We start from the raw sequence: 13,395 nt of genomic DNA on the forward strand, positions 1-13,395 counted from the left end.
GCCTTCCGAGGATTGGACCTGGCTTGGAGACGTGAGACAGCTTCCCGTCCGTCAACAACAACAAAACCGCCTTCCCATCCTCCTGGGCTTTCCACCCCAAGTTTCTCTTGAGACAACACCCGCCAATTAGAAAATCTCGTCCCCCTATCGCGACACACAGACACACAGACACACAGACACACAGACACGCAGAGAGAAACCCCATCCACCCCCACCGTCCCAGGCCTTCCAAGTCTCAACCCCCAAGCCCGCCCGCCATCGGACTCGGACTCGGGTCGTCGCCGCAAGAGCGGCAGTTGACCGAGCCATGACGAACCTCGCGGCCCTCGTCGCATCGAGCGGCCTTGTCCTCGCATCCCTCGCATCCTCCGCGGCCGCCGCCGTCTACACGCCCAAGCACGAAGCCGGCCGCTGCGCGATACGAGGCCACTGCGGATCCAAGAGCTTCTTCGGCAGCCAGCTCCCCTGCGTCGACAATGGGCCGGCCCACGAACCCGACGACAAGCTGCGCGAGCAGCTGGTGAGCCTCTGCGGCCCCAAGTGGGCCCAAGGCCCCGTGTGCTGCGACGCCGAGCAGGTCGACGCCCTCCGCTCCAACCTCAAGACGGCCAACCAAATCATCTCGACTTGTCCCGCCTGCAAGGACAACTTCTTCAACATGTTCTGCACCTTTACCTGCTCGCCCGACCAGTCGCTCTTCATCAACGTCACCAAGACCATGGAGAAGAACGGCAAGACCCTGGTGACGGAGCTCGACCAGCTCATCTCGGAAGAGTACGGCACCGGCTTCTACGACAGCTGCAAGGACGTCAAGTTCGGCCCGACCAACTCGCGCGCCATGGACCTGATCGGCGGCGGCGCGAAAAACTACACGCAGCTGCTCGCCTTCCTCGGCCAGGAGCGCTTCGGCGGCTCGCCCTTCCAGATCAACTTCCCCACCAGCTACGGGGATCTCCGCATGCGCCCGCTGCCCATGAAGCCCAAGCGGTGCAACGACGAGGACCCCAGCTTCCGCTGCGCCTGCATCGACTGCCCCGCCGTGTGCCCCGAGCTCCCGGCCGTCGAGGAGCCCGGGTCCTGCCGCGTCGGCGCCCTGCCGTGTCTCTCGTTCGCCTCCGTCGCGACGTACGGCCTGCTGGTGCTCGCCTGCCTCGCCGCCGCCGTCGGCCGCTCCCTGTGGATCCGGCACGCGAGGCGGAGGACGGAGCGCCTGCGCCTGCTCGCCGATGCCGCGCCCAGCGACGACGAGGACGAGGGCGACCTCACCGAGAACCCCGCCATGTTCGACCGTCCGCAGAACGCCTACGCCGTCAACACGTGGTGCGACGCCGCCTTTTCGCGCCTGGGCCACGCGGCGGCCCGCTTCCCGGCCCTCACCATCTCGGGCGCCACCCTCGTCGTCCTCGTCCTCAGCCTCGGCTGGTTCCACTTTGAGCTCGAAAAGGACCCGGCGCGCCTGTGGGTGAGCCCGACCTCGGCCGCCGCCCAGGAGAAGCAGTTCTTTGACGACAACTTTGGGCCCTTTTACCGCAGCGAGAAGATCTTCCTGGTCAACGACCTGAACGAGTCGGGGCCGGCCCCCGTCCTGAGCTACGAGACGCTGACCTGGTGGATGGAGGTGGAGGCCGGCATCCGGAAGCTCCGGGGTCCCAAGTACGGCAGCAGCCTGCAGGATCTCTGCCTCAAGCCGACCGGCGACGCCTGCGTCGTGCAGTCCGTCTCGGCCTACTTCCAGGACGACCCCGGCTTCGTGGATCCCCGCGGCTGGAAGGACCAGCTGCGGTCGTGCGCCGACTCGCCCGTCGAGTGCCGCCCCGAGTACGGCCAGCCGCTGGAGCCCAACATGATCCTGGGCGGGTACGCCGAGTCGGGCGACCCGGCCGACGCGACCGCCATGACGGTGACGTGGGTGCTCAACAACCACCCGGAGGGCTCGTCCGGCGAGGCGCGCGCCATGGACTGGGAGGAGGCCCTCAAGTACAGGCTCCTGGCGCTGCAGGACGAGGCGAGGGAGCGCGGCCTGCGCCTCTCCTTCTCCACCGAGATCAGCCTGGAGCAGGAGCTCAACAAGTCGACCAACACGGACGCCAAGATCATCGTCGTCAGCTACCTCATCATGTTCCTGTACGCGTCCGTCGCCCTCGGGTCGACGACGCTGTCGCTGCGCGACCTGCTCCGCAACCCGGCCGTCTCGCTCGTCGAGTCCAAGTTCACCCTGGGCGTCGTCGGCATCGTCATCGTGCTCATGTCCATCACGGCCTCCATCGGCCTGTTCTCGTGGTTCGGCCTCAAGGCCACCCTGATCATCGTCGACGTCATCCCCTTCATCGTCCTCGCCGTCGGCGTCGACAACATCTTCTTGATCGTCCACGAGTTTGAGCGCGTCAACATCAGCTTCCCGGACGACGTGGTCGAGGTGCGCATCGCCCGCGCCCTCGGCCGCATGGGCCCGTCCATCCTCTTCTCGGCCGTCACCGAGACGGCCTGCTTCGCCCTCGGCGCCTTCGTCGGCATGCCCGCCGTGCGCAACTTTGCCGTCTACGCCGCCGGCGCCGTCTTCATCAACGCCCTGCTGCAGGTCACCATGTTCGTGTCGGTGCTCACGCTCAACCAGCTCCGCGTCGAGGACTCGAGGGCCGACTGCTTCCCCTGCCTGCAGGTCAAGTCGGCTCGCATCCACCTGAACGGCAACGGCGTGCCCGGCAGCACGGCTCGCTACTACGAGGCGCCCGCCGAGTCGCTCCTCCAGCGCTTCATCCGCAAGACATACGCGCCGGCCCTGCTCGGCAAGAAGACCAAGGCGGCCGTGGCCGCCGTCTTCCTGGGCGTCTTCGCCGCGGCGGTCGCCCTCCTGCCCGCCGTGGAGCTCGGCCTGGACCAGCGCGTCGCCATCCCCGACGACTCGTACCTGATCCCCTACTTCAACGACCTCTACGACTACTTTGACGCCGGCCCGCCCGTCTACTTTGTCACGCGCGAGTTCAACGCCACCGAGCGCTCCCAGCAGCAAAAGATCTGCTCCCGCTTCACGACATGCGAGCAGCTGTCCCTGACCAACATCCTCGAGCAGGAGCGCAAGCGCGAGGACGTGTCGTACATCGCGTCGCCCACCGCCGGCTGGATCGACGACTTCTTCCAGTGGCTCAACCCGGACAACGAACAGTGCTGCGTCGAGAGGCGCAAGCCGTGCTTCTGGCGCCGCGACCCCGGGTGGAACATCACGCTGGCCGGCATGCCCGAGGGCGACGAGTTCGTCCGCTACCTGACCATGTTCCTGAAGGCGCCCACCAACGAGGACTGCCCGCTCGCCGGCCGCGCCTCGTACGGCTCGGCGGTCGTGGTCGACGCGGACCGCACGACGGTCAAGGCGAGCCACTTCCGGACGATGCACTCGCCCCTGCGCAGCCAGGAGGACTTCATCCACGCCTACGCCTCGGCCCGCCGCATCGCCAACGAGATCTCCGCCTCGACCGGGCTCGACGTGTTCCCCTACTCGCTCTTCTACGTCTTCTTTGACCAGTACGCGTCCATCGTCTCGCTCACGGCCGCACTCCTGGGCTCGGCGGTGGGCATCGTGTTCGTCGTGTCAACGGTCCTGCTCGGCTCGCCCCTCACCGCCGCCGTCGTGACCGTCACGGTGGCGATGGCGGTGACGGACATCATCGGCGCCATGGCGCTCATGGGCGTCTCGCTCAACGCCGTCAGCCTCGTCAACCTCATCATCTGCGTCGGCATCGCCGTCGAGTTTTGCGCCCACATCGCCCGCGCCTACACCTTCCCCAGCCTCACCTTCCTCGAGCGCGCCAAGAACCGCTTCCGCGGCAAGGACGCGCGCGCGTGGACCGCCCTCGCCAACATCGGCGGCAGCGTCTTCTCGGGCATCACCGTCACCAAGGTGCTGGGCGTCGCGGTGCTGGCGTTTACGCGGTCCAAGATCTTTGAGATTTACTACTTCCGGGTCTGGGTGGCCCTCGTCGCGTCGGCCGCCAGCCACGCGCTCGTCTTCCTGCCCGTGGCGCTGTCGGTGCTGGGCGGGCAAGGGTACGTGGACCCGGAGAGCGACAACCCGGGAGGGCTGGAGCAGGACCTGGCGAGCCGCCGGTACAGGGCGCTCGCGCCCGAGGGGGAGTTTTCCGACGAGGAAGAGGACGACGAGGAGTAGTGCTCTGCTAGAAGGAGGAGGAGGAAGAGGAGGAGGAGAACGATGGGAGCGGGGCTTGGCGGGCTTCTTCTGCCTGGGCCGCCGGAAGCGGTGGGGGCCGAGGGCAGGTCGGAGGCAGCGGCGTTGGAACCGGCGTCGAGGGCGTCTGGCACTTCCTCGCGACAACGATGCTCGCCACCGCTACCGTCACCGCCACCCTCCCCGCCAACACCGCCGCCAACACCGCCAGCTTTTTCTTCTTCTTCTTCTTCTCCGTCTTCGTCTCTGGTCTCTGCCGAATGGCCCGCTTGGAACCACGTCCTAGCCCGGTCTTCGTTTTCTTCGGCTTCCGCGGGGTTGCCTGTACGCTGCTACCGCCCGCCGACGCGGTGTGGGAGCGAGCTGCTTGGTGATGAGGAGCTTGCGAGCGGGTTGGGGGATGGTGAGCGGGATCCGGAGCAGCAGGGGCGTTCCATCATGACGTCAGGATTGGATACGGCTTGTGTCAGTGCTGGTGGTGATGGTGATGGTGGTGGTGGTAGTTCTGTGACGCCGACGAGTCGGCGGTCCAAGCGGGGGACGAAGAAGGGGAACAAGAAGGGCAAATCGGGACGGAGATGATGGTGATGGGCTATGTCATGCTTTGGTTTCTTCTCCTCGGTTGTTCTTGGGGTTTTCTGGAATGGGGTTTACTGCTTGTTTGCTTGCTGGCTTGTCACTTTTGAGGTTTGTTTGGGTGTCTTGGGGGGGGGGGGGGGGGCCACGGGGGCATTATTACGGGGTTGGGGTTGGGGTTGCAACAGCCACGGATGGTGTTGATGCGGGCATTGATTCCGAAGGCTCGGTGATATCCTTCCGTGGAAGGTTTGTGTTTCAGAGTTGGGTTCAACGGACAGCGCATGGAAGAGAGGGAGGTGGGTGGTGACAGCAGCATTCCATGGACGGGAGTCGGTGTTGTCTTTTTGTTGTTGTTTTCCCTTGTAGGTACCTAGGTAGCTCATCTTGCATACCAGAAGTCGCGCAGTCCTGTACCACCTAATGGAGCAGCCATATCCTCCTCGCCCTCGGCAGCGTTTTCCTCATTGCTTCTGGATTCCACGTTTGTCGTCTCCCTAGACATGTCTTGTCTTCTTCTACCTTGGACCGGGTCTGGAGATTTCGACTTGGACAGCAGTCTGCGAGAGAGCCGAAAGTACCGACGCGACCTTACCGAAACCATGTCTGGCTTATGTAAGCGACGTTCGTTCGGACTTCTCGGGCTCTTCGGGGGGGCATTTCCGTTGGAGCAGCCCCCCTCGAATCGCATCTGCCGAAGCCTTGCCAGAGGGCCCTGGCCGTGCCATGGGGCCAGGATTGCAGCGAGCCTCGTGTCACGGGTCGAGGCACGGCTTCGGCATATGTGAGGGGACGCTTTCGGCGCCCTGTTTGGTCTTTGAAGGACTTGTTGTTGTGCTCTCGTTGGCTTTCCTTGCTCTATTATTATTCTGCCCACAAGCATAGGGGGTGCGCTGGCTATGGCTTTCTGTTCTGGCATGTTTCGTTTGAATTGTGCTTGTTTGTGAGCAAGCGCTTGTCAATAACTACCCAGAGAGAGTCTTCTGGCTCCCAACTCTGGGATGCGAGGAGAGGGTCAGGACATGATGATGATGCACATTCGAGATCACTATTACCCTACCGAATGCACAACTTCCATGCTTTCCGGAACCAGGACAGAAATCGCCTTCTTCTCCCGGGTTGCCAACACCGTTCTTCCTGGATGGATGCTTCGGCATATGTTGCGACTCTCTCTCTCTCTCTCTCTCTCGCAGCCAGTCGGAAAGCGAGTTGTCGTTTGTCGTATCTCTTCGCTGTCTCTTCATAACCTAGACAACGCACCAATGCCATCAACTCTCGAAATTATATGTCCTCAACACTCTCTCTTCGTCTCTTATCAACCAACCGGCCCTCTCGGTTATTAAGGATGATGAAGAGCAAAGCTGAGCATCGGCTAAAGACCGGAGCGATCGAGACGCTGTAACATCTGAAACCCTCGACCTGTGTCGCCCCAACATCTTGGGGCAGCCCACGAACATCAGCCTTGAATCCCGGGTTCCACAGCCGCAGCGGATAATCCGGGGTTGGGCGGTGGCCGGTCCCAGCTGAACGATTGGACCTGACATCTGCCGATGGGACGGATCCGTACTTGTAGGGTCGCGCGGGGGGGGGGGGGGGGGGGGTTAAGGGTGTGTGGGTGGCGTGGTTCTAGAAACGGTAATCTTGCGCGAGCTGGTGCTGGTTCCGCCGCTGCGGAATCGTGCCCTCAGCACCGCACCGCGCTGCACTGCACCTAGGTGGCCGGAGCCCGTCTCAGCATCCCCCTCACGGACGGCGACGAGGATGGATGGAGAAGGAGGAGGAGGAGGAGGAGAAGGATGACCAAGCCCCCGGTTGCGTTGATCGCCTGCGTCCTGGTCTCCTCCCCCACCTTGCAGCTGCGGGACCGGGAACCCCAACCTCTAGTCCACGTCTCGGCGTCCCGGCAGTCCAGTTCGCAAGTCAGACTCGGGCTATCCACGTACCCGGGCCAACGCTGTCACAGCTCTACGCTCTCTGTTCCCACCGTTGATTGTTGTTTTGTGCGAAGGATGACGCGGGCCGCCGAGCTTCTTTTTTCTTCCACCCTCCATCTCGAAGCATGCCGGGGTGCTCTCCAAGAGGGAGGGGAGGATGCCGGTAAGAAACGGCGCTGACCATCAAGCTCCTTGTGCACCCCATTCATACCAATCTAGTCTAGGTCGGCCCTGACTTATACGTGGAACATCGGCACGTAAATCCTACGCCGAAGGTACCCTGGCCGTGCCGTCCGCCATCCCTCTGCCATGGCAGACGCCCCGGGCATGTCTCGGCATGTAGCCCATCCCTCCTCGTCCTTTTCCTCCTCGCTCCTTCGTCCTCGGGATCTAAGCCGCACGTGAAGACGTATGTTCTTTGCTTCCGCTAGACGCAAGCTCGCCTTGTGAGCAATATGCTCCCGCTCCTGGAAGCGTGCCGGGAGGGTCGTTTGCGCAGCAGAACCCACCAGCCTGGCACTCGAGGCGCCATGTGCTGATCGTCCAGATGGACGAGCCAAGCAGATTGCCATCCCTACCTCCCTCTCTGATCCGTAGGTGCCTGTCAGGTGGCTGCTCGGACACCCTACCCCGATCTGGTCCGCGTCTCTAGCTCGGCACTTGGAGGGGAGCTTGCCAACTCGCCTTGGAGATCAAGGCCAATGACAAATAATACAGCACGGTCCCCTCCTGGGGCCTGCACGCTTGCATGACTGCCGTTGTACCTTATCTCTACCTCCCCGTTGTTCTTCAACACAGTCTTGCCCGTGTGTGGCTGACCCGAGACACCTTCTCAACAAGGAGAGTCTCTCCTGGTTGTCGTCCGAGTCCAACAAGCACACACGCCTGCTCTTGCAGGAGAGAGAGGGTGAAGTAAAAGAAGCCGAAGGGGCAGACAAGCACCGAGAGAGAAGGGGGAACGAGACGACCAGCATGATAACAGACCAGATAGTCCAGGTGCTGAGCCAGCACTGGTTGGCCATCGGCGTCGGGCTGGTTCTCGCCTGGCTGGCGCGAAACCGTTACTACAATGGTCTACACAAGTACCCCGGGCCGTTCCTGGCCTCGCTGACCGACTGGTGGCGCTTCATCGACGTCCACGGCCGCCGTCCCGAGCGGACGCACATCGCCCTCCACAAGAAGTACGGCCCCGTCGTCCGCCTCGGGCCCAACACGCTGTCGTTTTCCAACCCGGAGGCCCTCAAGACCATCTACGGGCTCAATAAGGGGTTCATCAAGGTGAGAGATTCTGTTCACAACAACAACAGCATCATCATCAACAGACGGAACTAACCTGCCCCCTCCCCCCTCCCCCCTCAGTCCGACTTTTATGTCGTCCAGCAGTCCGTGGTCAAGGGCCACAGCCTACCCTCGCTCTTCAGCACCACCGACAACGACTTCCACATGCAGTTCCGCCGCTGCGTCAACGCGGCCTTTGCCATGTCGGCCCTGGTGCAGTACGAGCCGTTCGTCGACAACACGACGCGTTTGTTCCTCAAGCAGACGGAGCGCCTGTACATCGACAACCCCCAGGCCTGCGACTTTACGCGCTGGCTGCAGTTTTACGCGTTTGACGTCATCGGCGAGATCACCTACAGCAAGCGCCACGGGTTTATCGAGAAGAACGAGGACGTCGATGGGATCGTGGCGTATCTGACCAAGCTGTTCCTTTACGTGGCGCCGGTATGTGTGCCCCTCCCGCCCACCCCAGAGGGCGAACGAAGACCGTTGGTCATCAACCCCATCCTAACCTCCCTCTCCTCCTCCTCCTCCTCCTCCTCCTCCTCACCAGATCGGCCAAATCCCCATCCTCGACCGCTTCTTCCTCAAGAACCCCCTCTACCTCAAGCTCTCCGAGTGGGGCCTCCTCGACGCGACCTTTCCCGTCGCAAAGTTCGCGCGCGCTCGCATGGCCGAGCGCCTCCCGGAGCTCGAAAAGGCCAAGTCCGGCTCCGGCGGCGGCGGCGGCGGCGGCGGCAACTCCCCCGTCCTCCCCACCGCGGAGAAGAAGGCCTCGGACCACCGCCCGCTCGTCAAGTCCCCGGACCTGCTGTCCAAGTTCCTGGCCGCGCGCGAGGCGCGGCCCGAGTTCATGACCGACACGCTCGTGCAGACCATGGCCGTGTCGATGGCCTTTGCCGGGTCCGAGACGACCGCCATCTCCCTGTCGGCCGTGTTTTACTTTTTGCTCAAGACGCCGCGCGCCCTGGCGCGCCTGCGCGACGAGATCGACACCGCCGCGCGCGAGGGCCGCTTCTCGGACTACGAGACGGGGCTCGTCACGTGGCACGAGAGCCAGGCGCTGCCGTACCTCGACATGTGCGTCAAGGAGGCGTTCCGGCTGCACCCCGCGCCCGGCCTGCCGATGGAGCGCGTGGTGCCCAAGGGGGGCATCGAGATCGCGGGGGAAAAGATCCCCGGGGGCACCATCGTGGGGTGCTCGGCGTGGGTGCTGCACAGGGATCCGCACATCTTTGGGGAGGACGTCGAGGTGTACAGGCCCGAGCGGTGGGAGGTGCGGGGGCCGGGGGATGAGGCGAGGGTCAAGGCGATGAACGGGACCATGCTGCAGTTTGGGATGGGGAGCCGGACGTGCATCGGCAAGAACATCAGCTTGCTGGAGATTTACAAGCTGGTACCGACGATGCTGAGGCGGTTTGAGGTATGCCTTTTGTTCTTCTCGCTTTCCTTTTCTCCTCTTCCAGGACACACGGCGCTGACGGCGGGCAGATCCGGTTCGACAACCCCGACTCCGAATGGGAGATTGTCAATGCGTGGTTCGTCAAACAGCACAACTTTATCACGCGGTTCAGCCTTAGGGAGATTGTCAAACCGGAGAAGGGGCTTGAAGCTGCTGGACTGGGTGTGGAAGCCATGGCGTAATCATGGAGCCGAGCTTGTTGGGGCGTTCTGTGGAGGTTGCCCGTGGCAGCACTTGCGTATCTGTCTTAGAGGGTCGGTGATCTCTCGTGTAGCGAAGCACTTCACGCAAGGTAACCGTAGGTGCAAACCTTCGTTCTCATCTGCCCCATCGAAGCTGTCGTCGGATGTTTCCGGGTACCTTGAAGGTGAATGAGTTATTCTTGAAGATCCGATCGACTCTCATCAACGGTAGTAGGTGCCTTGTTCTGGTCTCAGGCTGGCGATGACCGCAACTGGGACCTGTATCCTGGTGAACAGGGTAACATGTCGTGGTGTGGTGTTGCTCATGCGCTGGCCCAAGTCTGCCCTGCCTTTCGTTGTTGTCAAGTCATCCAGATACCTGCCCCTCTGTACTGTATCACCCTCGTCCATGACGCATAGGTACTTTACAACAGCTCTTGTGCTCGTTGAACATTGTGAAACTGCCCGTGATATGAACTTGCGGGCATCAAGCTCACAGGAAAGAAGACGACGATAAGTATCACAAGAAAGGAGCCAGTCCAAGATCAATCAGCCGAATGAAACACTTCAGAGCCCATGACATTATCATCAACAACACACGGAGGAAAACCAGACTTGAATCCTGCTCTAAGCAGTGGCTACTCCTACCCCTTTTCTTTCTCTCTTTTTCTTTTTTTTTTTTTAAAAAAAAAAAAGGCAAGAAAAATCACCGCACAACTCGACTCCCGGGCGTCCACAATGGGCTCGTGTTTCTCATGCTGCGAGGACGATTCCTCTTCCCGGCCACGCTCGGATTCCACCATCATCCACCACCGGGACGTACCCCCACGCCCAGCCATGCCGGCGATCTGGCACCCTACACACCGAACCCATCATGAAAACAACGCCGGCTTCGTGCACAGCCCAACGTCCGACTCGTTTGTGATATACTAGAGCCCACTTCAGCCCGCGGGGATATCGGAGAGGGAAAAAACATTGGAGGTCCGCAACCATGATATCTACTGCATGTAGGCTGGGGAACAAAGCAACGGGGGTCATAGGGACTGGACGGGACGTCGTTCTAGGGTGCTAGTTTGTATTACTTGTTGCCTCAACCCAACCGAGTTGGTTTTGTTTGTGCGGAGGCCTGTGGCGCTTACCGGCCCGTTTCTTTTCTCCTTTTCATGATGGCTGTGAAACTTGGACGAACCGGGAGAGGACCGGGGGCTGGGAAACGTTGTTGCAACCGAGAACGACACGCATGACGTGGGCTTCTGAGCTGTTGCTCTGCCTCGAACACGAAGCCAGAAATCATGCTTGCTGGTCCCTCCAAGGGGGAGCTTGCACCCTGCGCGTGTCATCGGCCAACATGGCTACTGCGAGCAAGGTACTGAAGCGTGCTCAACCACATGAGCTAGCTTATAAACCTCCCGGGTTTCCTCCGCGGGCCAACCTTTCTCGCTGCCTCTGTTCGATATCTCACACCACTCCTACGGTTCGGCAGACACCTAGGTACACATCCAACAAGCAAGCTCACCCACAGAGTCACAATGGGCGCGGCGTTCTCCTGCCTCTGCGATCCCTCGCCAAGCGCATCCGTATCCCAGGGGCCGAGACAGCGGCGTGGAACGGCACAGAGAGGCACCGCGAACTACAGAAACCAGCGCCGGGCTCAAGACGATGGATTTCGTCAAACCTTGGCGCGCGAGATGGTCACGTTTCCCTACGGGCGCGGGGGGCGGGGATAGCGAGTGAGGGATGGGGTTTTGGAGAGTATGCTAGGATGGGACTTGCACCTCGGTATCCCTAACTATTCATTGATGTTGGCGCTCAGGAAGACCCAAGTCCCCCCCCCCCCCCGTGCCGTCCAAAGTGGCTCCGCAGACCTTGCTAGATAGTGTCATGGCTGGCACCGACCAATCACCAAGGCGCGATGGCAGAGCGGTCTAATGCGTGAGACTCGAATTTCCCATCCTCGAAATCTCATCTCTTCGGAGGCGTCGGTTCAAATCCGACTCGCGTCGACTTTTGCATTTCTTTTGTTTTTGCTCACACCCAATAACTACAGGACTTGGAGATATCGTTGGTTGATTTTTATTGGCGACATTTTGTTTTTTTTTTTTTTTCATATTCATGGACTAGGAACTTGGGGCTTGCTCGGTTCTGGATGTTGTACGATGATGTGTGATGAACCCATAGAGCGGGCGACCTACTCAGGCCCCAAGTAGGAGGACCCTGAAGGCATTCGTTAGAACCCTCGAAACATCGAGACCCAGCCAAGGAGAAAGCAAGTCATGTGAAATATGGCAGATCTATTTGGGTTCTTTTGGTTCCAATGAATGCTGCCAACTGCTGGTTTCTCCAGCAAGTGTCATGATCTTGGTCAGGAGTGCCCCCAACCTTGTATGTCCAGACGTGCCGCCCTCATGATGCTCATGCCCATGCCTGCCTCATACCCATCCATCCCTTCCCGTTCCCGCCGAAACGCCGTCTCCCGTCATGCCTGTCCCTCAGAGAATCGTGCCGAAGCTGGAGAGAAGGTTAGCATCGAGCAAGGAAAAGAAGAGAGAAAACACAAAGCACTCACCCAAAAGTCCGCTTGATGCTCCGGACGTAATACTCGCCCCAGTTCCTCTTGGTCACATCCTCCTGGCCCACCGGGACGCCCTTCCACTCGACGCGCATCGTTGTGACCGCGTCCACGTCGTTCTGGTCAAACTCGATCTGCAGGGTCGAGTGGTGGCCGGCGGGCCACTGCTTGAGGCGCCAGCTCTGCACGATCTTGGTCGGCTCCTGCAGCTCCAGATACTCGCCCGACACGTTGCCGTCAAAGAGCTCAAACTTGCCGCCCTGCTTGGCGCCCTCAAACACCTTGGGCGGGGCGCGGGTGAAGGCGGCCAGGCGCTGGGGGTCGGTGAAGGTCTTGTAGAGCTCCTCGGCGGTCGTGCGGAACTCCTCGGCGTCGGTCACCGTCACGGTGTTGACGATGGTGGCGCCGGTGGTCTGCGAGGTGACGGCGGCGGCGGCCTTGGCCTGGTTGCCGGTCGGGGGGTGGTATTTGGGGGTGGAGAAGCCGCTTGAGGGGTTCGATCCGGGAGCGTGCTGAATGTCCTTGCCGTGCTCGGCGACCAGGGCCGGGGAGAGCTTCAGGAACTCGGCACGGAGCTGAGGGACGACTTTTGACCGGACAAGGTCCTTGACGGGCTGCTTGTTGCTGGACTCGGAGTAGATGTCGATGTCGAACTGCCGCCAAGAAGAACGTCTCAGCCCACCGGTTGCCTGACGAAGGCCAGTGATGGGAGGGAAGAAAAGGCGCTACATACCACGAACTCGTCCTCGCTGAGGTCGTGCGACACCTCGGGGATCGTGATGGTTCCCGACACCTCCTCGTCGTCGGCGGTCGTTCCTGGAGCGCAAACCCGTTTAGCTGGCGGCTTCTGCGGCAGCAACAGGCTGACGAGACACAAAAGAAACATCGGCAACGCCATGGGGCCATGGGATTGGATTGTTTACGCTACGGGAACACGACGTACCTGAGTATTCCAGGACTAACTTGACATCAAAAATGGTAATGACCTTGCCCTTCCTCTGCGCCACCTCCACGTCCCCGTTCATGCTGATGACCCTCGTGACCTTGGCCGTCACATCACCCTCCTTCGCCTCCAGCTTGGTGAGCTTGTCCTCGAACCATTGCCGGGTCCAGGCCGAGGCGTCCTTGTTCACCCAGTGCCAGTTGTTGGGGTTGTGGAGGACCATGGTTGCGGATGTCGAGAGACTAGAGGTTCGAGGTCAGCCTTTTCCTTG

The 13,395-nt window shown here is 61.1% G+C and overlaps 3 protein-coding genes and 1 non-coding gene across 4 annotated transcripts; 3 read left to right on the forward strand and 1 right to left on the reverse strand.

Annotated features, from left to right (window-relative positions):
* Positions 1-307: 307 nt before the first annotated feature.
* VTJ83DRAFT_7128 (uncharacterized protein) lies at positions 308-4,162 on the forward strand (the record flags this gene model as incomplete). Its single annotated transcript, XM_071013916.1, has 1 exon — positions 308-4,162. The coding sequence occupies one exon, from the start codon at positions 308-310 to the stop codon at positions 4,160-4,162; it is 3,855 nt and encodes a 1,284-aa protein (XP_070863345.1).
* A 3,500-nt stretch (positions 4,163-7,662) lies between these two features.
* On the forward strand, positions 7,663-9,612 carry VTJ83DRAFT_7129 (uncharacterized protein; the record flags this gene model as incomplete). The annotated part of the gene is made up of 4 exons (XM_071013917.1): positions 7,663-7,968; positions 8,050-8,412; positions 8,522-9,391; positions 9,460-9,612. The coding sequence occupies 4 exons, from the start codon at positions 7,663-7,665 to the stop codon at positions 9,610-9,612; spliced, it is 1,692 nt and encodes a 563-aa protein (XP_070863346.1).
* A 1,906-nt stretch (positions 9,613-11,518) lies between these two features.
* VTJ83DRAFT_t156 lies at positions 11,519-11,615 on the forward strand. Its single transcript has one exon. It is a non-coding gene; the product is annotated as a tRNA-Ser (tRNA).
* Positions 11,616-12,101: 486 nt separating this feature from the next.
* Positions 12,102-13,347, reverse strand: VTJ83DRAFT_7130 (uncharacterized protein; the record flags this gene model as incomplete). Its single annotated transcript, XM_071013919.1, has 4 exons — positions 12,102-12,120; positions 12,179-12,834; positions 12,915-12,997; positions 13,125-13,347. The coding sequence occupies 4 exons, from the start codon at positions 13,345-13,347 to the stop codon at positions 12,102-12,104; spliced, it is 981 nt and encodes a 326-aa protein (XP_070863347.1).
* Positions 13,348-13,395: the final 48 nt, after the last annotated feature.

This window comes from Remersonia thermophila, chromosome 7, assembly GCF_042764415.1.
Source record: "Remersonia thermophila strain ATCC 22073 chromosome 7, whole genome shotgun sequence".
In the NCBI taxonomy this organism is placed as follows: domain Eukaryota; kingdom Fungi; phylum Ascomycota; class Sordariomycetes; order Sordariales; family Chaetomiaceae; genus Remersonia; species Remersonia thermophila.